Source organism: Xiphias gladius, chromosome 22 (genome assembly GCF_016859285.1).
Source record: "Xiphias gladius isolate SHS-SW01 ecotype Sanya breed wild chromosome 22, ASM1685928v1, whole genome shotgun sequence".
Lineage (NCBI taxonomy): Eukaryota > Metazoa > Chordata > Actinopteri > Istiophoriformes > Xiphiidae > Xiphias > Xiphias gladius.
The window spans coordinates 26,180,653-26,207,054 of record NC_053421.1 but is presented as its reverse complement, the minus strand read 5'-3'; the positions used below and the strand labels follow the sequence as shown (position 1 = coordinate 26,207,054).

General features: G+C 40.8%; 1 protein-coding gene across 4 annotated transcripts in view; it reads left to right on the top strand.

The window, feature by feature from the left end:
• Nucleotides 1-24,919, top strand: part of crppa (CDP-L-ribitol pyrophosphorylase A) — a 50,300-nt gene extending 25,381 nt beyond the window's left edge. The window contains exons 9-10 of one of the 4 annotated variants that reach the window (XM_040118953.1): nucleotides 1,989-2,120; nucleotides 22,431-24,919. In XM_040118953.1, coding sequence (XP_039974887.1) covers nucleotides 1,989-2,120; nucleotides 22,431-22,535 — 237 coding nt within the window. In that variant the 3' untranslated portion in view covers nucleotides 22,536-24,919. The other 3 variants (XM_040118954.1, XM_040118955.1, XM_040118956.1) reach the window with 3 other exon arrangements.
• The last annotated feature ends 1,483 nt before the right edge of the window (nucleotides 24,920-26,402 follow it).

The following is a 26,402-nucleotide window of genomic DNA, read 5'->3' as shown; positions in this document are numbered from 1 at the left end:
GTCAAAAAATCACACAAAGTTTACTGTTCCTTCTCTGTCTAACCCGATTTCATGGTCACGTTTGAATGTGCATGAACTCAGACTGGGAAGCTGTGACTCTGAGAAACATGAAGCGGCGCTTGAGTTTCACGGTTATAACTGATGAGGCTTAGTTCAGGACCAAAGTGTTTTTCTCTCTTTTATTTATTTATTTTTTTTTTGGGAAGGTTTTGCTGTGATGTGTATGATTGCACACATACCTTGTTATGTCTCACAAGTTTGATCACATGTTAGCGATCAGTGGAGGGATCATTGGGTTTGAGGTGCAGGTCGCGGCCTTGAGGGCAGGGAAGCAGGATATCGGGATACAGTGTCGTGAATCATCACTTTTATGAGATGTTTTACATTTGGTTTTTAGGTTTTGGTTTTGGTTTTTTACCCAGAATACATGAAAACGGGGAAAATACATTGTTGCTGTCAATCAAATTGTGGGTGCCAACTGCTGGTTACCTAGAAAACCCCTTTGTGGAAATGTGCACGTCAGCAGCCGCACTTCCGGTTCTTGTGGCTTCATTTCATTCTGGTGTTTTGGGGCTACCGGTGGAGCAAAACTTTGTTAGCTACAAGGTCCTGTACTTTAGGGCTGCAGCTTACACTTATTTTCATTATCCATCAGAATTATTATTTTTCAAGTTTATTTATTTTTTTTGATTAATCACTTTGTTTTGTGAGCTGCAAAAAAACATCAGAAAAAAATACAAAAATAAAAATGAAGATAATAATTTACCAGAGCCCAAGGTGATGTTTTTCAAATAGCTTTTTGTATTTGACCAAAAGTCCAAAACCCAAAGATTTTCAGTTTATTACCACGTAAGACTGAGGAAAAAGGGGCAGATCCTCACGTCGGAGAAGCTACAACCATCAAATGTTACTCATTTTCGCTTAAAAATTAGCATAGATTAAATATTATTTAATTGATTATCAAAATTATTTTTGATAATCGGCCAATTATTTTTGCGTCAATCAACTAATCGAATAATAGACTAATTGTTTCAGCTGTGCTTTACATCTCCGGTAGATATTTTTAATAAATCTCTCCTTTAACCTTCCCAGTAAACCTGTCAAGTGGCCAAAGATAGACAGTGGATTTAGTGGGGAGTTCCTATATGTTAACGTGTGAGAGAGAAAAAAAGATCCGTCTTCGTAACCACTTTGGCCTTAAGAAGGTAGCTCCAACGAAAAATGGCACATTTTATGTTACTTAACTCGTGTTGTACCAGTTTGTATTTTGGAACTCAGTAATTGATACTGTTGGAGCTACTATCACTGTGTCATCATTTCAGCAGACTGACACGAACCAGTGGCTTGGAGGTTTGACGCCTGCTAATGTGCTGAATAATCAGTCCTCAGATTGAACTTCACCCGATGACAGCAAACATCTGATTGATATTCAAGTCTGAATGTTATAATTGCACGTTTAGAGCAGATGCCTTGACACAGTTAAAATGATTCTTGTGACTGTTATGTATTGTGACTATCAATGTCACAATTTTTGAGGATATATCACAAGATAATTGCAGTGAATAAATCTCGATTTTAAGTTTCTGTCAGCGGGATGGTTATGGAAATAAGCTATGCTTTGGATACTTGTAGAGATGACACAGTAATGTGAGCCAGTGTGTCTGGATTGCGCTGCCCTAATTGGAGAAAAATAAACCCCAGAGGCCCTAAAGATTTACAGCTGAATTAGAGAGTCATTATATCCTCAGACAGGACTGTGTATCAACCAACCTCTGTTTACTCTCAGGACAGCAGAGCTCACGATTCCCAAATCTTCCCCAAACGCAACCTTAAATAAACAGGCCTATTGAGTTGCAACATGTTTAAAGGACTGCTTGAACAATGAGCTGTAATTGCTCCAAAAAGGGGCATAATCGCAGTTCTGGTAATAGATCCTCGCTATTGGCAGGTGTTTTCTGATTGGGTGCGGTGGCCTTTTGTTTTGATAGGTGCATTTGAGCAGTTCGGCTGAGCTGTCCGTCAGCGGGACGATGCCAGAGCCAGCGGCAATCATGGACTTGGCCTCAGCAGCCAAGCTCCGAAATATTCTTCTCTATGGCATCCAGCTTCATCAGTCAAAGGTAAGCTCTTTGTGTTTCTCCCATCCTCTCCATTATTATCTTTTATTTCTTCCTGAAGTGAGCTGAGGGTTCCTGTGCTGTGAATGCATATTTGAGAGGGGCCAAGCTAAACAGATTGGGAAATGTCTCTTAGGTGTCTTGTGCCAGTGTCTTGTCATGCTTTTTTGCTTCGGGCGAGGTTGCCGTCTTTTATCACCCGTCTGTATGTGCTAGTGTGTGTGTGCACACCTGGACGTGTGTCTGATTGCTGTGCAAGTGGGAATACATGGGTGCATGCTACAAGTTTGACTAAGAGGGGCAGGGTGTCAACTTTTTTTTACAGTAGTGTTTGAACTGAATGCCAGAGGGATGAAAAGGATGTAGAGGTGCTGTAGGTGTAAATGACCGTGCAGCTCAACCACCCTACGCATAGGCCGAACCTCCGCCGTTAAGCTGCGTGTCATGGGAATCCTCTGCGAGACCCGCCAAGTGCGCACTGGAGTCATCAGGGTGGATGCGGTTGACCTGAAATCCATAACCGACTGTTCAGTAATTACAGGATTATATAAGGCTGAATTATTCATCCTGCACAGTAATGGCAGGATTCATGCTACCAAAGCCGTCAAGTCAAATCACAACCTTTGGGCCAGATGTGTAGGGCAAGCTTAAAGACAAATGTTGAATATTCATTGCATTATTGGTCTTAAATTTGACATCCGGTATGATTTATGTTCAACACTTACTGCAGCAGTTTGACAGATGAGGCGTCTTGGCAGCTAGATCCCTTCACAAATCAGCGGTAAAAGCCTGTGTGCCTTAGGCGAGCGGATGTTTGAGGAGGTCCGATTTTATTCAGTCCTGCACAAGAAACTGATGAACTGAAGGAGGCCCGGTCTTCCCTGTGGTCACTGAGTGGGTGTAATTTGTCGGGCCTTGACGTCACAGTGCTGTCTAATTAAAACGAGATGCCTCGTATCCTTGATAGCGAGGCGTGCGATACGCTGCGGAACCACATATGAATTTGATTCCGCTATCGGATGTTGGACATCATGGTTTTCCTCTGAATTATGGAGACTAATGCTGTTAATTAGTCATCCTGCTTCAACCCCTTTTCAGAGAACAGAGGAAAAAGGGAAGGGAGTGGACGGAGATAATGCGTGTTTCACCATGATAAAATGCTTATCGTTATGAGATAGTGGAACAGCAGAATACAGCCTTGTATCACTGTTAGCTTTTTTTGTATAGTGAGGATAATTCTTCCCAGATGGACTTTTCGAGATGCCTGCCAAAACTTCTTCAGTCAGCCGCACAGTATATATGAATATTGCTCACAAAGTTTGTTTTATTTCTTTGGTTTTAATAAAAAAGATCTGACAGCAGGCAATAATGCAAAAGGCAGTCAGCCTGATTGAAAGTTTTTCTTGTATTCTTTTTGTTTCTGTCCTTTGTTACTTTAAAGAAAACATGAAAAGAAACAAATAAACTTTAAATAGATAACACCTGAGTTAGTGTTTGGTTTTGCAATAATGTAATCAGTGAGTACCAGACACAATTCGGGTATCTTTGCCGTGAAACTCACCATTTATACCCTCCAGAGGATGATGTTATTTTCAGTTGGGTCACATGATCGCTGACATGTTGTCAGCACGACAAAACAGTCTGGATTTAATTTTCTGTTTCTGGCAAATAAAGGTCAAGTTTTCCTGTTTGAATGTCTCAAAATGTATTTGTGAAGGAAGCCAGTGTAGAGTGAAAACATTTTAGTTATGCTGCTGTCCACAGTTTTATACATACATATGTTCTTCCTGCGACAAACATTCACTCAGTTCACAGTAATAAGGTACAAGCTGCAGTATATACTCTAGCTCCAAATGCAAGTTTTTCCTTTTATTTTTGTTTGTGTCTGTGGCTTTGTGTGTTTATGTGTGTACCAGCTTCTGCACCACAGAATAAAATAGTGCTGCAGCTAAATGGTCCACACCATCTTGGTGAGATTTCTTAAACTTCAGTGTTCTGGGGTCTGGCTTTTGGAGAGAGTTTATCATGTTATAAAAAACATCGACCAAACTGACTGCACTCACCACAGTTGCAGAGATAAAATCTCGAATGGCGCTCCAATTTAGGCTAAATTAAGAGCTGCTATTTCTTTTGCTGCATTTTTGTGAAAATCGTTTAATGATACAACAACTGAAGCCGTTTTAATTGGCAACAGCAATTGGTGGTGGAAGAAAACAAAACAGCCAAGCCAGAGCCATAATCTGTGAACATCTGTCATACTGCTGGATGTACCCTCTCATCAACACTGCTAAGGTGCCCTTGAGGAAGATGCTTAACTCCCACCTGCCCAAGTGGAGCTGCTCTTGAAGCAGGGAGAAACAACTAGACTGACAGTCCACAGTTTAGAAATACACCCACCTACTCCTCTAAAGCTCACTAATTAATACAACATATCTTGTTTGTTTAATCCATACACAAACAGATATGTAAAAGCAGCAACTTGCAGTTTTAGGGGGAGTTATGTACTTTAACCAAGCTAAGCTAATCGACTCTGAGCTCCAGCTCCATGCTTAATGCACAGATATCAGAGTGGTGTCTATCTTTTCATTTGACTCCCGTTAAGATAGTGAATAAGCATGTTCCCCAAAATATCCAACACTTCCTGCAAGTTTAGACAACTGAAGCCATTTGGTCAAGGTTAGAAAAGGATCATAGTCATGGTCATAATGAAAAAATTAACCTGTTTAAGATATGAAAAGACTGGCAATTTAGGTTGTGTCCTGACCACCACACCCATTTATATCGTTGCAATGTGTATAATAACTACTTGGAATAATAATTCTTCAAATTAGAAGAAGAATTGAAATTGCTAAAAAAGAAAAAACAAGTTAGTTGTGAAAATATCAGGCAGCCATTGTAGAAAAACTGAGCTGGGTAAACATTGAGAAATGTGTTCAGTTTTAACCTGGCATCAGTGAGGCCTTGTGTCTTAAGAAAGCTAAGAATAATATTTGTGCAGTCAGAAAAGCTTACTTTTCTGGATTTAACTGTAAAGTTCAGAGCACCATTGACCAGGACATGCTGCCAGTATACAATACTTGGATATTACATTCAGAGTTGCATGTCACTAGAAATATTTTGAATCCAGTTAACATTTTACAAAAACAAATCCCCAATATTATTTTATTGCAACATTGCAATACTGTTCCATTGCCTTACAAACCCGATGAAAATTCAAGGTTTAATTTAAATAATCTGTAGATTTGACATTTTCCGATCATTTCTGATGCCTTATATCTCTATTGATAGTAAAATAAAGAATGACATAAATACTACGTGTGTCTTCCATTTTTTCAAATACAAACAATTGCTAAAGATAATCCACCATAATTTCTTGGGCGCCTTTTGTTCCCTTCTAAATGATTAATCCTCTGACATGACTGGTTGTTCTCAACTGCACACTAGTGGGAAGAACAACTGGGGGGAACATTTATGTGTCCCTTGCCTCTTATCATGTATCACTCGTAGGAATTATTGGACGCACTTACTGGTTTGGAGAGCAACAGCCGTTTGGCTAATTGAATTGTAACCTTTGACAGTAAAATTGCATGAGCACATGGAATTGTCTTCGTCCCAGTGACGTTGGGAAAATGATCCATCTCATTGACCTTTTAGTGATGTCTCTCTGTATAAAAAGTGGGTTAACTCAAATGAGGCCTGACTATGGTTTCACATTATTCAGAGTTACAACCAGCCGATGAGGCACAACGCATCCAGCGGCGTGTCGCCATGCATACCACTTGGCTGCGTCAAGAGGAGAGAGTGAAATGGAGTCATGGACATTGAAACGCAGTCTCTCTGAAGGGACATGTGATCAAAGCACTTCTTTAGAGTCCTTTCCCGTTTGTGTTGCCACCTCTCTGAAGATGCCCAAAAGCCAAACATCAGGTGCAATAATGTGTGAAAACCTCAAACCGATCCAACGATGTTGACTGAGAATATTCAGACACCGGATCCTCATAAACTGACATGATGTTGTGAGAACGGTGACGGTATACACTATCAGTGTCTGCTGTGGCGATAGGAAGTGTCATTGGATCCCTCCTCGCACAGGATCCTGGAGACTTGTCATCCGCTGAAAAGGGAGTTGTCACGGTGATATATGGGTGTTGTAATCTCTGCAGTGAGAGCCCTGATGTTTACCCAACCCCATATTTCCTCCTCCTCAAAGAGCCCGGACCGGGAATCCTAAACCTGAGAAGAGATTAGCAAGCCGGGAAGAAAAGAGAGGGAGAGAAAGGACAAGAGGGAGGGGATGGAGAAAGAAAAGGAGAGGAGTCTATAGGTGTATTCTCCTCTGCCTGTTCAGATCTAGGTCTGAAAGGCAGACAGGTGAAACCATACACGACCCTGTGAAGCTCTTGCTGTGACACCCGTGGATTTGTACCCTCGCCGGGGTCAAGGAAGATCAGGGACAACAGCAGTCTCTGTGGCTGCAGCATACTCTCGACTTTTCTCAGGCTAAATGTTGTCCCAACAGTTGTCCTCTGCTGAATAAATGACTGGTCTTAATTGGCAGGCACAGCATTGTGTAAAAGGAAACAAGATTTGTAAAGTTGTCCAAAAAGCAGTGGCAGATAAGTTTATCTTCTCTACTACCCGTGAGCCACAAACAAGTTATTTAAAGATCTTCCTATCAACCAGGGGGGTCACTTTATAAATCTGAGGGGTCATGAGATGATTAAGGGGATAGGAAAGAGAAAAATGTAAAGAAATGAAACAATCTGAGACGTTTTCGTATGGAAAAAATCCCCCCCCTCTAGTGTAACTGCTCATAATTCACAGACATATGCAACCTATGATGAGGTGTCAAAGGTAGACACGGATTCGTTTGGAGCCAAATAGTTTGGGAAATAGTGATTTAAAGAATATAATTATGGCTGCAACTAATGATTATTTCCATTAGTATTTAATCTGCCAATTACTTTCTCGATTAATGGATGAAACGTGTAGTCTAGAAAAATCAAAAAAATTAAGAAAAGATGTCCATCAGAATATCCCAGAGCCCAATATGAGCTCTCCAGTTGCTGGTTTTGTCTGACCAATAGTCCAAAACTCACATGTATTCAGTTTACAATGATATAAAACAGAAAAAAGCAGAAAATCTGAGACAATGGATGAACTGGAACCAAAGAATGTTTGGGGACTTTGACTGAAAAAAGACAAACGATTAATTGATTATCAAAATATTTGCAGATTATTTTTTTTGGTGGTCGACTACTTCATTAATTGACTAATTTTCAGCTCTAAATGTGATTATATGTTTAAGACAAGACAAAGAGTATACAGCCATGCTAGCGGCTTTAAGGCTTTCGTTGGGCCACAAATGCTAACATGCTCACATTGACAGTGCTAACATGCTGATGTTTAGCAGTTATAATGCATACACAATGAACAGCTTAGAAAAGCTTAGGCTGATTGCAATCTCATTAGTTTCGTAGATATTTCTCTAAACTAAAGTACTGGACAAATTAAATTTTGACCCGATGATGGTTCTAAATGATTAGTTAAGGGATCACAAAAGTGATCCTTTATCAGACCAGAGTCATTAGGCCTCATCATCTGGGAACATTGAATGATTGTAGAAGGTTTCATGGCAAGCCATTTGATAATTTCTGAGATATTCGGTCTAGACCAATGTGGGTCGAGCGACTAACTGATGCTGCCATCCCTAGAGGCTGAAAGTGAGCCCAAGTTAATAAAGTCATTAACAGTCAGGTTTCACCGCAAAGTTCCATGTCTAAAACCTGCTCCTTTAGTTAATGATTTCAAAAGGAATGACACACTCCTGGAGAATTTGCTAAATAAAGTGCCAAGGGCAAATGATTTCTCCAGAGGTCTTTGTCCACACTTATTCTCACACTACGTCTGTCAGGCGACATACACAGCTTATCCTGTTTAGTTCTCAAAAGGCAGACAGGTGAAACCCTACACAAGCAACTGAAGCTCTTGCTGTGACACTTACTGTATATGTATGGTGGGGTCAAGGTAGATCAGGGGCAGCTGCTGTCTCTGCTGCCTCAGCACACTCCCGACCTTTCTCCTAGCAAATCCAACAATTGTCCTCAGATGAATAAAGCCCCTTTCACACAGGACAAAAAACCCACAAACATCTGGCTTTTGTCTTTAGTGGGAAAGGGTATGAATGGCTTTCATTCCCGGGTCAAATGACTCTGAAGTAGTCACAGGTATTTATCGGCTCCAGCTCCAATCGGCAGTGATGGAACTTGACACCCGGGTGGACATGCTAATTTTTTGCCCCTTTTTCGATGTGATGCTATGACACATGTCGAAGTTTCAGATGTTGGCGCATAAATAGCCAGGAACGTTTATTGTTTGTTACAGTTTCTGGGACCAACTTGCAATGGCAAATTTTGTGCTTAGTATGCAACACTGCGTGCATTGAGTTTAAAGAGACTGTAAAAAGACAAGGCAAAGGCAACTCATCTACCAGCAATGGGAAAGGAATCAGTTGCCTTTCTTTTTTAGCAGTTTTACCCGTGCTTTAAAAAAACCTGCATGTATGCGCTAATTTTGGTGTAAAAAGGGTATAAGTGACTGGTATTATATTTTCTGTGACGAAAGGGTATTGGAAGCTTTATTGCACCCTGAGAGTTCCAGTTTCATTCCAGTTTCTAAAAATGAGGAGTTATCTCTATTACAAGAACGATGTAATTGCCAAAATTTGCATTAGCCTCTTCTCGTCAAGGTTGACCGACAGCTGTGGAGAAATTTTAAGTAAGGGGTAAAAAAACACTAACTTAAAGTTCTGGAAGTCAAGTCAAGCTAGCCTTAGCATGATACTCAAAAGCAAACCGTTCCGCTCCACCCACCCCGTCTGCTCCTCATTCCCTTATGCTCCGCCCAGACCTTCACCTACAGCCTTGTTGTGTTCGCTGTCTCAGCCAATGCAGGAATCGGGATTCAGCCATTGCGGCATCTTCAGGCAGCTAATACTAGCTTGAAGCCTTGGTCCAAGAGGACTTGTAGACTTGTATTGAAAGCCTTGCACTCCCACATCTGACTTTGGCCTTCTTTGATTGGTTAGTAGGATCTTTGGAAGGGAATATCTCTCCATTGCTGCCAGGCTGTTCATGAGTCTGGGTCACAGAAGTCTTTGACACCACTTCTCCACATTAAGATATGTTGTTATTTCAACTTAAGAATATTAGAAAAACGGCACATACTTTAGCTTTAACTGAACGACCATTAGATAAGCTATTCAAAACACTGCAGAAAGCAGCACAGATTAGAAATTACTTCGCATTTTATAAAGCTGTTTTTGGTTACTCAAACAATGTCTGTGGGAGGACTGACAGATGTGGCGAGTCTTGTTGGTTCACCGCACTTAGCGCCAGAATAAAAGTCCAAAATCCAACCTGCCGCTCGACACCCTGCTGTTTGCCTAAGTACTTGTCTTTGTTCTGATGGTTATGTCTTAAAACTTTATCTAAGATTTCCTTGGAAATGTGAATGAGAGCATTTGGCTCCCTCTGTGGAATCCTGACATCTCCATACAGACAGAAGCCCGTGGATGGCTCCCCTCCTTAGCGATGTATTTGTAGAGTGTTAGGGTCAGAGCCTTTGGAGAGACTCGCACTGCCACAACATGTGCAGGATATCAAGCCTGATCCTCCATGCCGAGAGTGCTCCAGATGTGTGTCGGCATGTGTGAAACTTGACCGCTGGAGTTTGGCTCAAGGAATTAGGCATACCAAAGGGGTGTTTACTCAGCTTTGATTTCTTAGATTAAAAAGACCAGCAAGCGCACTGTTTGGGCTGATGTGACTTGACCCAGGCTCTTTCAAACAATTGGGAAATAACATTCCAAGAGAGAATTAGTATTACAAACAGACAGTAGGTTCTTATGGAGGATTAACGTAAATCAGCTCTTCACAATTAGTTTGTAAACATTCAATCAAACAGCGTAATGTTTGTATGTTTGTTTTGCCACATGGTTTTGAGCTGTTTCTGACCGACCACAGTAGTCCTGGTTTGAGTTTTCTCTCAGCTCTTCAATTTGGACATAGGATGGAACATCTCTCCAGAGGTTATGCTTTCATTTGACAGGCCTCATCAAAGATTGTTTTTGTGATGATCACCTTCTTGTTCTTGTAGTGCTTTTATTTGCGGGGACCACTCGTCACACGCTTGTCTGGTTGGGTGTGGTGGAAAATAGCTGTGGAATAGCGCACAGTGTATACAGGCCAGGGAACATACCACCTGATGAAAGCACAAGAATACCTTGTTTTGGAACTCATCAAAAATATGTTATCTTTAAAATATGTTGAAGATTAGATGAAATCTGCAAAGTAAAGAGGTTAAAAAACAAAAAACCAAAGTGACCACATGGTGGAGCTATTCAGTCCAAATCTTCAGATATCTACAGCGCAGGTTTTGATTTATAGTTCAGCGTCAAATTTCATGAACCACCCCAGCAACACTAGACAGACATACAATACGGAGTTATACACTGGTAACTTCTATTTTGCATTGTCGCATTACTGAATAGGACGCTACAGCCATGCAATCGCTGCATGTATGTTTATTCATTAACTGTAATAAAGAGCGGTGATCGCAGAGGGTTTTCAGTGGAGATGGCTTTGTTAGATGTGTGCTACTAAGAAGGAGAAGATAACTGTCTTTTCTTCAACTTCCTTAATTTTGTCTTCACTATCAACAAACTCCACAGGCCAGAAACTTGTAGGAGAAAACACAAGCAACCAGTTACAGTTCTTGGGGATGGCATCCCATCACATGGTATCGCTGTAACTGCAGTAGCCCTGAAGTGTATTTACATTTTTGAGGAGGGAAACGTCATCTACGGCATATATGCCTTAACTTCAGAGCCTACGCACACAGCCGCTGTAACTACAGCCATAACTCCTTAAGGCACATCATTAAATCAGACTTTTGTTCATTGGGTCATGACCTAACTTTCCATAAAAATTTCAGAAAACGAAACAGCACTGGATCAGACTTACAGCATGAAATTAGTGGAATTAATGTACAACCAAGTTTTTCTGGAGGTTTTCCCCAGCAGTTTGAAGGTTGGTTTTAAAAAAAAAAAAAAAAAAAACGGCTGGTGAGTTTTGGGATTTGGGCCCCAATGCTAAAATCAAATTTCCTGCTCTGATGGAAACCCCAATTGGGGTATATAAAGTATATAAAGTTATAAATAACCCGATTTCAAGCTAGGATTCAAGAACTTAAATCTGGTGTTGCATTTAATGTCCTCAAAGGAATCATACAGCCCTGGATTTTTCTCATGAAGAGTCATGTGAAAATGATTTTCCTTACCAGTTTCTCGTAGCAGCTCCTTCTTGTTCTCACACTACATCTGTCAAGCCACACAGCCGGCTTTATCCTCTTGATGTTTAGTCTGCGGTACACCGATATTTTGACAACAGTACAAAAACATGGTGTTGCACCTATGTTTATACATCAGGCTTACGGCGTACCGCGATTACAATCTCATGCATGTATTAAGGATGGAAGTGAGGGCCCTAAACCTTGGCCAGGATGTGCGCTGCTGAAAACCCAGATTGTAATAAATGTCTTGTTTTGTGAAATATTCCTGCACCTGCAGCTGACCTCAGATGGCCTCGGATGTAGGCTGTATGTGGCTTCTCTGGTTTTCTGTAAATGATACAGTGTGATAAGTAAATGAGGCATCCATGGAGGGTGTGTGCTTGTGGGGCTCTCTCAGCACATGTGGGATTTGGTATGTCCCAGTTCATAAATCCCACCCATGCTTTCATGCTTTCATACCTCCTCAACTAAGGATCCATTGTTCTGCTTACTGTTGTGAGGTATGTCTTTCGGTGAGTTGAATTCAAACAAAGTCGTCTCTCACCAGAGCTTGTTGAAAAAGCTCCTACTGAGGAGATCCATTGGAAATACAGAGCCCCTCGGTGTCCCATTCTTAGCAGGGTTTGCCCTTTCTGAAGAGGGTACACAGAAAGAGAAGTTGTACATTAGACGTGACTAACAAACTGCTATGTTTGCCCAGTGGTCACCCCTAGACAGGATATTTTGGAAACCTGTGTTGAAAGAGCTTTACCAGTGTACCGTGAAAGGGTGGTGTGGCGGCAATTGTTCTCTCAGTGGGTTCTGAAAAGGAGTTATCAGTACAAAAGTTTGCTTTTTCTATGGCTGGAAAGTCTCAGGGAACTCGCAGCCGCACAAAAGTAGGGTGGGATACAGACTTACTCATTTTCCTACATTACGATCCCTTTCAGATGAAGTGAGGCGAGTGGGAATGACACGGGTATCTAAAACACAGACATCCAGGCAGCGACACTAAATACCTAGGCGAACTTCAATAAAACACATTCCTTGGAGATGCTTCATCTGTAAGAAGTAGAAAATAATGCTTATGTCCTTGTCATCTCCGTCAGCTTCAGCTCTCGGTCCCACAGCTTTGGTCCAAGCAAATTTTTTTTATATTTATGGCTGAACTTTTGGTGTAAGCATGATGTATACTCTGAGGTTGCATAGGCCTAAAGCTCAGCAGTAAATATTAAAACCGACTGGATCTAAGTGTGCCGAGGTTTTCTCTCCAGTGTACCTAAAGCTCCTGAGTGGTCTGGTGGGATATCATCTTTGATTCATTTCATCTCAGCAGATCATTGATGCATCCTCTGCCCCTATGTCTTACACTACACATCCAGCCATTATCCAGCTCACCGCCATAGGGGAAAAGTGCTGAAGCACTGAACCTAAGTACTATTTTGAAGTATACTCTATACTTCTTTTCTTCCTTCCTTTTTGCCTTATGGCCTTTCCTGTCTCCTTCTTTCTTTCCTTATTTTTTTCCTTTCCCTCTTCAATTGAACTTAAAGCGACAGAATCTCCAAAGCTAGAGATAAAGGTTTTCACATAGCAGCAAAACCAAACCTTAGTTACCCTTCTTCACAATCAGTACTTTTAAGAAGTACTAAGAAAGTGAAAAGTACAGAACTTGATTATGTACAATAGAGGACTTCTTTTTTTCTCCCTTCTCTTGTTAAACTAATCAGAAAGCATGAAAATCCCCCAAAATAGAAAGTGAAACTTGGAACACTCTTTAGTAAGTACTTTTTTTGTGACATTTGAGGATATTTTGATGCTTCCCTTCTGCTTCTCTAATCCCACCATACCCACGCCAGTGGGTCAGTCATTACAAACTGTGGATAGTCCACAGTTTCCAAAGTTTCCAAGATGTCAGAATGAATGGGGAAATGTGTATAAAATGCAAAGAACATTTTACTTTTAGTGGAGTATTTCCCCCCTGTCATATTGCTACTCTTACTAAGGTAAGGTAAATGATAAGGAAGGATAACAATTGTGTTCATTTATAAAGTCAATTCATGAGATTAACTGTACCACCTTTCCCTTTGTCGATACCAAACGTCTGAAAAAAAGAATTGAAAAATGAGCATGGATAGCAAGTTAAGTGCAGACTTGGTTTTGAAGTTATCAAGTTATCCTCAACAGAGGGGAAATTAAAAAAGGTACATATGGAAGTGAAAGAAATGACCAGACACAAAATGAATGAATCACATAATAGATATTGTTTTAAAAGGAAGTATCAGGATGCTGATATATTAAAGTGAATATAACCACAGCTATAAAGCCATTAATCGATGAATCGATCAACAGAAAATTAATTTGCAATAATTTTGATTGTTGATTTAAGTCATTTTTAAGCACAAAATACCAAAAGGGACACTAATTTTGAGTGTTTAAATGTGAATATTTTTTTGGTTTTCTTAATCTTCTATGATGGTGGACTCACACTACATTATTTATATTTTGGGGTTTTGGAGTGTTGATCAAACAAAACAAGCAATTTAAATATAAAGAGGATGAGGTTTTCACTGAGAAGCAATTAAAGTTTAACACGTCTTCAAAATGAGTGCTTTTATTACTTACTTTAAATATTATAACACTTTTAACACTTTCAATAAATATCAAATACAGCACTTAAAATACATTTTTTCTTTACCTTTTGTATGTTTTTGTTTAAGTCCTTCCTTCTTGAAATGATCTAAAAGCATGGAAATCCTCAAAGCTATAAATGAATAAAGCCTTTCATCCAACAGGAACACCAAATGCAAACACTCTTCCTCATAATTAGTGATATTTGAAGATATTTTGCTCGTAGTACTTGTTTACTTCTACTTTTCTAATCCCATTGACCATTTTGTGGTTCAGTCATTACAAACTCATGCTGTGCAGCCAAACATTATTCAAACCCACAGATCTTTAGTATTTCAAATTTTAGTGGAAAGCTCAGAGTTTCCAAAGATACCAAACATGTCAGACTGAATTTTGGGCAAAATTAGTATAAAATGATGCACTAGACAACTAAAATATTTCCAGCCACATAAACATTGGGTCTTAGGTTTGAATATTTAATTCAGTGTAAACATCATATAGCTTCAGTAAAGGGCTGGAACAAAGTGATACAGAATATGATACTGTCAGACAGTGTGGAATAACATAATTTCCAACTTTAAAGCTTCTTAAGGGGAAATGAAAGGGAGACACTGGATGTTAGGGGATTGATTTTAAATGCAGGAATTTTACTTGCAATTGTGTATTTTCCCACTGTGGTATTGCTACTTTTAGTAGAAGATTTTAATCATTCTGCCGCCATTGTTCACTATATGAAATGAGTCTCTACAGGGCCTTAGTGGTATAAAATTTGGGGCTCTAATCAGACTTTTGGACTGAGTAATTGGACCTGTTACCCCTTCTCTCTTCTCAGTTTAGCCCCTAGCTACTGCCTGTCTGCAGTGATACACGGAGGGGAGGGAAGGTAGCAGGGCCACAATACCCACTCAGGGACAAGCTGTCAGAAGCCCTGAAACACTATCCTCTCTCAGACCAAAGCACTGGGTGTTTTTAGCAGTATTGTATCACTGGGATTCAACACGCAGGTCATTTGGGGAGAGTTTTTCCGAGAAATTACTTCATCTATTTAAGAGCAGAAGTTAAAGTAATGCTCAGTGAAGTTCATGTTAGGTGGTGGTTTAAGCTGTAAAGACTCCCATAGCGGGGACTGCTGTCTGGATCCTAATGCTAGTAATGATACTGCCCTCAAGTGGTTTCTACAGCTGTTAGTACCGTAGCACCTTCATATCACAGGGAAAAAATCAGTGACAGTAAAATGATGAAAAGAGGCGATGAAAGCTTTCTAAATGTTCTTGGCCACTTTGGTTATGGTAGCTGGTGTAACTCTAACAACTCTATCCAGTTCTCTTGGCTCAGGCTCAGTGCCAAGCTTTTGCATAGGCTGTTTTCCAATTAGGACCTGGCGCTCTTGGCATTTCATGAAGGGAACAGAAGTAGAGGCCCTCAGCAGCAACAGCAGCAGTGGCAGCAGACCTCAGGGCTGGTGATCTCGGGAGTTTGACGGAGACATGCAAATTGTCACTGTTAAAGGTCCTAATTGCCTGAAACCTTTAAGCTTCAAAGCAGGCCCTTCTTGTGTGGCAGAAGTGCTGCTGCGCTCTCCTCTCAGATGGAAAGGTTGATTGCATATGTGCCATTTAAAAGTGGAGAGAGTTTGAGGATTGCTCATTGTGTGGTCTGCTGATGCCCCCCACCCCGTTCTTCCCCCATTCCCCCTCTGCCCTGTGTTTCCAGGACCTATTGCCTCATGGCTTGTCAAAATCCTCCCTTTAAACAGTAAGCAAAAGTACAGGCTAATGATTGAAGTTCCATCCCATAAAGTTGTGATTACAGTTTGGAATAACAAGGCTGTTGCATGTGTTTGTGCATTAATACAAATGGGAGTGATTGAGAACAATTTGCTTTTTAGTTACTGCCTGGTCATGTGATAATATGTATTAAAACAATGTTGTCCACTAATTCTGTGACACTCGTCTCTTGGACTGGAATCTAGGTCTTTGCTGCACAAACTAAAAATGAAAAATTAAAGTGACCCCTTAAAGCCCTCAGAACTCTCTCCATCTCTGACTCCTTTCCAGGGGTATTTTCCCCTCGATAGCAGTTCATATATTGTTTGCTGACAGTCTCTATTTTTAAATATGAAATCTGTCAAGAGAAACTATGTAAATGACATCTCGGCCACCAAGGGATTGGATGTGTCAGTAATCGACATAGCAGAAGCTCTGCTGTCAGTGGAAAATTAAGTGTTGCGTTTCAAAATGTAAATGTGTCACTCTCACATTTAATATGGCATAAATTACAAGGGAGAGTCCTCCCACTAATGTGAATAAATGATCCTACCTTTGCCTGGGAAATCCTTTAAGTGAGGATTTGTGGCAGGTAATCGTTATGAAGTGGAAAGTGAGGTTCCGTCACGTCTATTAATGGTGAATCTCATAAAAAAAAGGCCATTTTAACATAAAATAAAATAAAATATCCTCCTACTGACAGCACTTAGACTCTGGCACATGAAGAAATTTCTGTTGGAATATATGAAGATTAATTTCACATTGTAAACAGGTGAGGAGTGCCTGTTAGCTCAAACAGCTCTATCAATCAGACTAAATCACTTGTGGTTTTCATCTGAAAGGCTCCGTTACGCTTCGCTTTAGGTTTTATCTCATGTCTGTCCAAATGCCTGTCCATTTCAGTTCTGTTTGTCTCAGCACTGCCACAGTGAGAAATATTAGGCCCTCGATCGTTCGCTAACTGGTTTCTCCACCTCTACAAACCACTCTGCTAGACTAGACCCCGGGCTAGAGACAGTGGAAAACCCTCTCAGTCAGCGCTGGAGGACATAGGCTCTGATGATGATGAAGATCTGCAGACATGAAAATCCCTTAGGAACAGGATTACATTCCCCCTCTCTGTGTGTCTGTGAGGATGCGTGCACATGCTGATGTACAACGAAGTGCTTCCCCAGTTTCTGCGTGTGTTACGTCTTTTTTATGCGCGTGTCTCGACACATGTATTCCCCCTCGTGGATGTTCTCGTCCCCATAACAATTAGACAGTGAGCTGCTCATTAGCGAGATGCTTTATGGCTCTCAGTGGAAGGAGGAGAGACACAAGCTGAGCGGAGCGCCGCCCCCGCCGCCGGCGGCGTAGCCCGGGTCCCGTCGAGACCATGCACTGACCAGACTGAACTGTGGCTCATCCCTGAGTGGCGAATAATCAGTTGACAAGTTCCTTATACTAAAGTCATATAGCTGTCAGCCTGAATTCGGTTTGATATGCAGATGTCTCTGGAGCCTCGGACTTTGTCGCTGCTAAGTAATTCTACCCTTTTGCCAGGCTTTCTTCTCAACCACATTTGAAGCCTGAGTGGCAGTATTGACTACTTAAAGCTGTGCCACGAGTCAGTGAAGAGCTCAGATTGTTTTTGTGTTCCACTGTGCAAGCAACTACTTGATTTAATGATGCTGTTTTATGAAGCATGATTCATATTTCAAAGGCCGCATATCTGGAGTGAAAATAATTCACCGCTAGAGCTTAGACATGCTCAAAACTTTGATCCTCCTTGGTGATCTTTATTTGCCCTTTTTTTTTTCTTATTTTCTCGTGTGTAAACTCAAGTGTTTTTTTGTTCTGACTATAAGAAAACAGACCTCTATAATAGAATCATTAGCTTTGGTTTGGTAGCTGTAGCTGTCTTCAATATGCCCAAGACACCCACGGTTCTTGTGACTTTCCCATGGTCCTCGTCAGTGCACTTGGGAGATAATCGGCCAATGATCGTGCTCATTGCATTTATCATCCCCACGGCCCTTTAGCTCATCCAAACACATGTAACATCTCAAATACTTTCCATGTGAAGATGTAATTGCTTTTCGATAACAATCAGAGGAATGCTTTAATCTGATAAACTGAAAAGATGCAATCAGATTTACCAGAACACTTTGATAACTCGCTTTGAGCTCCTAACTGATCACTGATGAACCTATGCCTGTTCCTGAGGATATGTGGCCAATGTTGTGCTATCAGCTGCATTCTGTTGACTGATTACAGATGTACTGACCCGCCTCCTCATCGCCTCATAGTAGTGACTAAGCCACAGAACAGTGACTTTGGTACATCGTAAAGAAAAACAGGAAAGCTTAACTTTTTTTTTCTTTTAATCCATACCCTTTGATTCTGCAAAGTTCTTGCCAGTTGTGAATATAAAAGTATATTAAGAAGTGATTGTAGATGCTGACGCTAATGATCATGTTCAAAGCCGTCATATCTTTATTTATTTATTTATATATATATATTTGTTTTTTAATCCCCCCGTCTGATGCTTTAACCAATGAGAGGCTGGAGTCACTGATCTGTACTCCAGTGCCATGTTACCCCCTTCAGTCAGTTGGTGTGGAAAATCCTTGTCATCTGACTCCCCCCGTCTGCTGGTTCTGATTAGGGACGAAGCGCTCCAGGACGTCTGGATCCCAGGTCTCTCGCTCCCATTAACAACGCTCAGGCCCGATTCCACGCTCATCGCTCTCACACCTCGTCTTATTCCCGTCCAATCCCTGCACAAACTGGGCTGTTAGAAACTGGTCGGTGGAGTTGGGCTGTATGATTGAGAAAGGACAGAGTGAAAGGGAGATTATTTTTTCTCCCGTTGAACTACAGTCAGCTCCGAATATTTTAAAACTGCCGGCACATAGTTGAGAAGCAAAATGCATTTGGAAGCCAGATCTGAACCTCCTAAATCATAGATATTTTGTCATGCTTAATGGGATTTATTTTAAATATATTTTCATCTATTTCTCTGTGGATGTTAGAATGTTAGAGCTTTGTGAGAAGCCTTCTCAAGCCATCTTAAATGTTTTGCTTCCACTCTAAGAAAACCTGCCTCTTCAGAGCTGGATGATAAAATTGGTTTTAGACCCAAAAGAGAAAGTGTCAGATTGGTTTGTGTCTTTCAGTTGAAATAATACAAGTCAGATCCAATCCTGTTTTAAAGGATAATTACAGTTTATTACAACTTGCCCCTAATTTTCATAGGTTTGGCGCTTGTTTTTGTCTTTTTTGATAATATTGTGCTTGCCAAAGTAATAGTAATAGGCCTTTTTAACAATAGATGTTTTGACATCTCATGGCAGGAGGAGTACAAGTAAAGCCTGCATCCCAGTTAGTTGGTGAAGTTCACTGTCAAGACTTACGGGAACACCCAAATGGAAGAGAGCCATCATTAATGTCGTTAGTCATACCTGTGCTTTTCCTGCTATGACGAGTCAAAATGACTACCGTTAAAAAGGTCTGTTTGCCGAGATCGACAAGGACCGACAAGCTTCCAGAGAGTCAAATGGGTTTCAAACAAAGCCGGAGATTAGCTAAACCTATTGGGAAAAGAAAACAAATTTTAACAGTAAAATTATCATCCCAAATTGTCTATTATAAACATCCATCACAGTTTACAGACCAGCTGCATCATCTTTGACTTTACTGTGTTTACCATAAGTTGTGTGCAGTTTTCCTGGGCAATAACAGTTTATTTACTGACATTTCGAGAGACCACACTCTTATTTTACTTCACTCACTGAAACTCACTAACCTCACTTTTTTTTTCGTTTGGCCTCCGAGCTGGTGGATAATTTGGCTGAACTGCTGAATTGTTTCCAACCCGTCTGATCCGTATTCCCAGAACTTCTTCCCACAAACAGTACTTGTCCAATTATAGCTTTGTAACTGTAGCTAACTAGCTTACTGCCCTCAAAGGTAACCTAACGTTACTTCCGAGGCCAAGGAGCACACCATTAACTAACTCCATTAGTATGAGGAGTTACAGTTTACGTTAAAAAAAAAAACCTAACTCCTCGTTTATGACCAGTGCAGCCTGTTAGCTCAAATAGCTCTATCAATCAGACTAAATCGCTTTTGGTTTTCATCTGAAAGGCTCCGTTACGCTTCGGTTCAGGTTTTATCTCATTTTTTTGTCCAAATGGCCCCATTTCAGTTCTGTTTGTCTCAGCGCTGCCACAGTGAGAGGTGTTCAGTCTCGAGCGTTCGCTAACTGGTTTATCCACCTCTGGCACTGTATAGCAGGCGGTCCTGGATGCTGTCGATTTTAGGCTAACGTTAGCAGCTCTGTCCTACTCTTAATTGAGTTTGGCGAAAATTTACACTCTAGTTGCACAAAATAGTGTTACGCTTGCCAGACACACTAGTTGGTCCTCAACCATACTGACAACACCGAAAATAGGTACGTAAGCTACAGTAAGCAGCTGAACAGGGTTATGTTAGAACAAAATAACGATCTGGTTTTACATTCTTCTTTATCATACATAGGACTAATTAGCCTTACACTGTAATACAAGAACAGTGCTGTTTCTTTATTTTCGTGTCTTCTACATTGATCACCACCAGGTCAGGGTGCTGACTTCTTGCCTAGTACCCGTTAGCGTGTACCTCAGGCCTTCAGCATGAAATCATTTACGTAGTGCTCAGGTGTATATTTACGACTCGTTTCATAGGGTCCTGGTCCTTTTAAAACAAGTCAACTGGGCACATAAGAAGTCAGTTGGAGACTGTTTTCAACCAACTGCTAGTGACAGTTGTCATTTTAGCCGGCAACGTTGATGGTCATCGATGAGAAATGAGGAAACTACTTTTATGTACCTCTGTCTGAAATCAAGGACCCATTGTTTCAAAATTACTGCGAATTTTGATGGTAAATCTGCCACTGTTGTGATTGTAAACGTCTGTATGGAGAACACGGGAGAATGAAAAGCTTGACAGGCATAGCAAAAGGGAATAAGAGTAGGAGAGGGCTTCTCGAAAAATTGTGAAAATAAATCCAAGGATATAATTAACCGGATCGTCCTTCAACTTAATTTTGACATTAAGTGTAATATTGGAAAGCATATTTGAAAGACATTTTTGAAAGCATAGCTGAGGTAAGTAAAACCGGTTTCCCTTGCATGAGCTGAAGTCTATCCCAGGCGTTTCTTTTTCTCTTTCTTTGCGGTAGACATCCTTTTTGTGTTTTCAATGGTATATTCTGTACTTTAAGAGTTTCAAAAAATGAAAATCTTTTTTATGTGTTCTCCCTCATGCGTGCTGCTACATCAAAAGCTTTGTCAAAAGCCTTGTTAAAGTCCACGAACCATTTATGAAAAAGTCCAGGTAGAGCATGAAGCATAAATCTATATGAGGAACAAGCCCGTGGTTAAAACAAAGTAAATCTCCTTGAACTGCAGTGCCTTTGAAAGATGGAAAACAGGTCATTCTCAGGCCTCATCAAGAAACTAAATCAAAGTAGGGAGTCACTGATGCCTAAGGAATGGAGTCAGGGGAGTGAAAGCCATTAAATGTGCATTGTGCAAGCGGTTTGTGGAGAAAAAAGAAGAAAGAGATACAGAAAAGAGGAATCACAAAAGCAAAACAACCACAACAGTCGGGTTTGCCTTTAAAAAAAAAACAGACGGAGCAAATGACAGAATGTATGGTCTCTCTTTGTCTGAATGTGTGGTTTAGCATTGATCTGTCCAATATCATGCAACATAAATCTAGGAGTATACCTTATTGGTTCACAAGCTTCAGACCACTTGAAATGAACACATTTGTGAAAAAAAAAAAAAAAAATTAAAGTGCCTTAATTCTGTGGCATTTTTCTTTCCCCTCCTCTGGAAAATTGCTTCCGTCTGTTGATTGAACACGCCGTACAAAAACATGGGAGTCACGAAAATCCTCCACCAGAATTTGCGATTCTTGCAGTCAAATTAAAGGTGATGAACTCGGATTGCCGTTCAACTCCTGCTGTTTTTATTGAACCTTACAGCTGACTCTCTGCAGGTTTCAGGAGATGAGAGCATGAAAGGAGCAGGGGGATTTTTCTCCCCGTCAGGGACATCCTTGTGGGAAGTTCGGCATCCATGACACTTTTATGACTCTCAGTCATCACTGTCAAAAGAAAGTGGCAGCTAACGCTAAATTTGAAATATCTCATACTTCCCTTTTTACCATTTGTCAGTGATGTTCGTGCAGCTTAGAGTAATACCAAACCACTGATGTTGTAACTCCCTCTTAACAGGTCTGTTACTTACTTTTGCCATTACTACAAGTGGAACAACATGGGTATGGTTTAACTTTGTTTCCTGCTGGTTTGAACTGCCTCCTAAATCCAACTGGATGCTGCTGGCAGTCCCATAAACTGAAACGCTTGCACAAACATTTGGATGACTCAAAGGGAGTCGTGACTAGTGAGAGAAAAGATAAACGTGAACAAATGTGAATCTCCGTGGAGATGTCTTAGTTTGTTACTGCAGGATCTCACTATTGAGCTGACGTAATGAGCGAGGCGGAGTGTTGCTACCATGTCTGTAATGTTATGTTATTCTCTTTCTCTCAGGACACAGAGCGTTGGGAGAGTTCAGTGATGAAGGTTGCTGAAATCACTTCAGCCCTGATCCGGGAGAGGAGCCCCGCCCTGGTGGGACAGCTTCTGCAGGCATGAAGGGTAGCAGCAACAACAGGAAATCCCATCCACATGCCTGAAAGCAGCAGGGATGAGATGGTTACACTTTTTTTTCTGCTCTAAATCCATCTCCTTGTCAATTACAGCAAGGTTTAAAAGGGTTACTCACATGATTAAATGTTGGACTTCCATAAAGTTTGGGGACATTGGCGAGACTTAAAAACAGAATCAAACACTTTTAGTCCCAGGTGTGTGTCAAGCTCCAGAAACCCTGAATGCTACTCTTCCTATACTGCAACTCAAGAGCTTTTTTTGTTAAACTCCCCCCGGCCTGCTGCACGCTCACGTTGTTCAAACTCAATTCCCCGTTTTTGTAGGAGCAAAAGAAAACTTTATGTAATTGTTTTCATAGTCTGAAAACATTAAACCATGATTTCTAAATTGACTTTGGCGTGAAATCGGTGAAGTGTCCCCTTAATAACCATTTGCCAGCCAATTTTGGTAGTGGCAATGATAGGTTAAGCTAGAATTTGGGGTAATCAACCATAATTTGAAGGCAGTGGTCTATTCTAAAAATGCGGTTGATTGTTAATTGGCCAGTGTTTTTTGTTTTTTTTGTGGTGCACCAGTGGCAAATGAAAGAGAAAGTTACATCTCCTGTCCACATTAGTTAAAAACTTTTTTAAAAATGCTCGTTGAAGAATTGTTTGGGATATTAAAACGGAAAAATAATCGACACATTCGAGTAAACACATTTTAAAGGTGCTACATAGACTTTGGTTTGTTTTTGTACCAGTGTATTTTTCAGAAATTAAAGCCCCCGTGTATAAGATTCAACCTTCAAACTTTGAAGACTCTTAGTGGTAGTATTAATAGACACAGCAATGCACACCGCAAGCAACACATACAGTAATGTAATAATTCAGCACATAGAGGCTTTTAAATGGCTATAAAACAATGAGACCACTGAGAAAATTGTTAGCCCCCTATTGGGCTCAACAATCATTGCTTGAAGATTTAAAGAGAGGGGACATTTAGAGTTTTTCCAGTTTTCCAGAGTGTTTGGCAACTGACGGTCACAAAAAAATCCCCTCCAGTATTTTTGTCCTTTTCAGTAAAGCACAAAGCAACGGGGAGGATCGTTATTTATGCAGACTGTGGTGTTACCTTCTAGTAAGACCAGTGCTAACATTATCAATGCCGTGAGCCCGAGGCTGCCTGTCATCCAAGCTCTGGTCTCATTTGTTCACCAGACATATCATAAGTACTTTGACAATATACTGATGTTTGGAAAGAGGCATGGCAACAAAAGCGTGTATAAATGATCACAAACAACAAATGATTTCCAACCTTGCCCCCAACCTGCATTAACAAGTTATATCACTACATTAACTTATTACTGTGTAAATTCAAACTACAGTATGTATCTCAGTGAAAATGGGCATTTGTGAGCAGACGGCTGGCTAAATAGTAATTTAGGGTGTGTGGTTCGAAGCTCAAATGGTTCAAACTCTGGCGCATTTGTTTGTTTGGTTTGTTTAGGCTGGTGTGAAAGTCGTCAAGCAAACTCTGGCGCGGTTTGTTGATGGTGTGAAAGAAGAAAGCAAGATTTTCCGGAAGCGTATGTGTGGGTCTAACATATTTTCAAAAGCTAAACTACTATCAAATTCACCTTCTGGCTGTGAACTGTAAATGATGCCATCTTGTAAGCGATCTGTACAAGTGACAAATATATATATATGTTGATCATTTGGTAACCATGGTGACTTGTGTTACTATGGCTAATAGCTTGTGTCTGTTTCATTCTGTTTCTACCTGGCCATTATTCGTAAAATAACCTCGACTAATAATGCTCACAATCAGTTTGTTATTCACGAGCTTCTTGTGACACCAGGGAAGATAAATAAACACATAAGAAGCAGTAAAGTGCAGCAGAACTTAGTGTCAGTCGCCAAATTTAGTTTTCACCACAAGGACCCGTCTACTGCTGATGATCGCAGGATGACCACCTTATGCCAAAACTTTCAGCGCTGACTGGATGCTTACTTGGGTTCATTTGAAATGAGCCAGTGTGAACACAAACTGGTTCAGAACAGTGCATATTCTCAGCGTCCTTAGGGAGAACCCCCATCCTCCCAACACACTTTGTTGGTGAGAACGTTCAAACGCCAAAAAGCTGCCAAATGGCTTACCAGTGAACTGAGGTCCGACGTACTATACGTGAACAAGTCAGGTGACTGATGGAGGAGAGTTTGGGGCATTAATGATAAAGAGTTAATCTGCTGTATTGTGTCACAACCACTGATTCTACCAGATGAAAAAGCTGTTAATGACTGAATCACCAATATGTAATAAGAGGGTGCTTATTTTTTTGTACGCCATTAAAACTGCTTATTTAAAGCAATAAAGATGTGTTTTTCATATTCTACTGTACCTGTGCTCTTTTCAAGAAATGTTCGTTTGGGTTTTATTCGGAAGATATTCAGATATTCCCTTCATCCCTAAAGTCACAGATTAGACCCCAACAGCAGCAACAGATGCTCAACGTCTTGCTCGTGGACATTCAAGCTTCTTATAATAATGTATGTTCGCGTGTGTTGGAAGAAACCAATTCCGAATCAAGCTATTTTCTGCAAAAAAGGTGAGTGGAGTTCCTGAAGTTTAGATGCAGGTCTGGTTGTCTGTCTGCGAGCTCATGCATCACTGAGGCCCCTAATGAAGCGGCTCAGAGGAGGCTCCTGTTTCCTGCAGTGAACCAGCTCTAATACCACCAGACCCTGCAGCAACTTAACCGTGCAGAGGATGATGGTGCGGAGTGAAATTGATGGTAGATTGAGGTGTTTGCTTTCTTTACCAAAAGTTAGGACGAGAAGCCCCAGCTGTCAAATACATAGAGTCTTGGTCACTTGAGGTCATCAAGCTTAAATAAACAGAAGATTCAGGGGGTCATATTAAACTTGAATTAATGAAATTAATGAATGAAAACACACCAGAGATGTCATCCAGATGATAAACCCAAAATGTTTTACTGCTTCAACTATTGTTATTCACTCTCCTTTTATCTCTGTTTTTGGTCTCCACCAACTCATCATTTAAAAAATGGTTCTTTAGCTGCTAAATGCACCACCATGTCCACCAGTTGGTTGCTAACTGTGTCTTTCTGGTGTTTGGTGCTGACCAGGTACTCTACAATTGGTTTTTAGAGGGTTTTGGGTTTTTTTTTTTTCTTTTTTGCCAAAAAAAGCTGCCCCCTGCTGCTGGAGATGACACTGATGAGAGTGAACCAAAACATTGCGCTGAAAGATGCTAAAATGCTATGTACAGCTGCAGAGTCGGTGTGTTAGTTCTCAGTGGGTTCGTCCCTGTGAGCGACCCCTTTCAAATTACAAGTAGTCATTTGATCCATTGTGTAGCAGCTTTAATCAACACGAACCGAAAATCTACGGCCAGCCGTAAGGAATCCTTTCAAGTGAGCCAGTGGAAGCCGGTGTTTTCCTAGCAGGGGCCCGGTGAGATTTCAGGATCAGTTAGAAGTTGGACGTCAGCACAATGGCCTAATATGACGATGGCTATTTTTGCTCAAAGGTTTCACTCTACAGCCTGTTGGGATCACCTCAGCTACATTACACCTCTTCCCTCCCTTCCACGTCAGACCCCCATTCTTCTCACTTCCACTGTGTTTGTACTAGAATTTTCCAGTCATGCCTCATCTTCCCTCTCGCTGCCTTCAGTGAGTTTCCCTCCACTGCAGATCACCTGACCCCTCACCTGTCTGCACAGCTGCCCCTAATTTCCCCTATTACTCTCATTACATATATACAGAGGGCATCTTGAAGTTAATCCTGGCCAGATTTTTGTTTATGTTGTCAAGCTACTGCAGCGCTCCATGTTAATACATGTTAACTG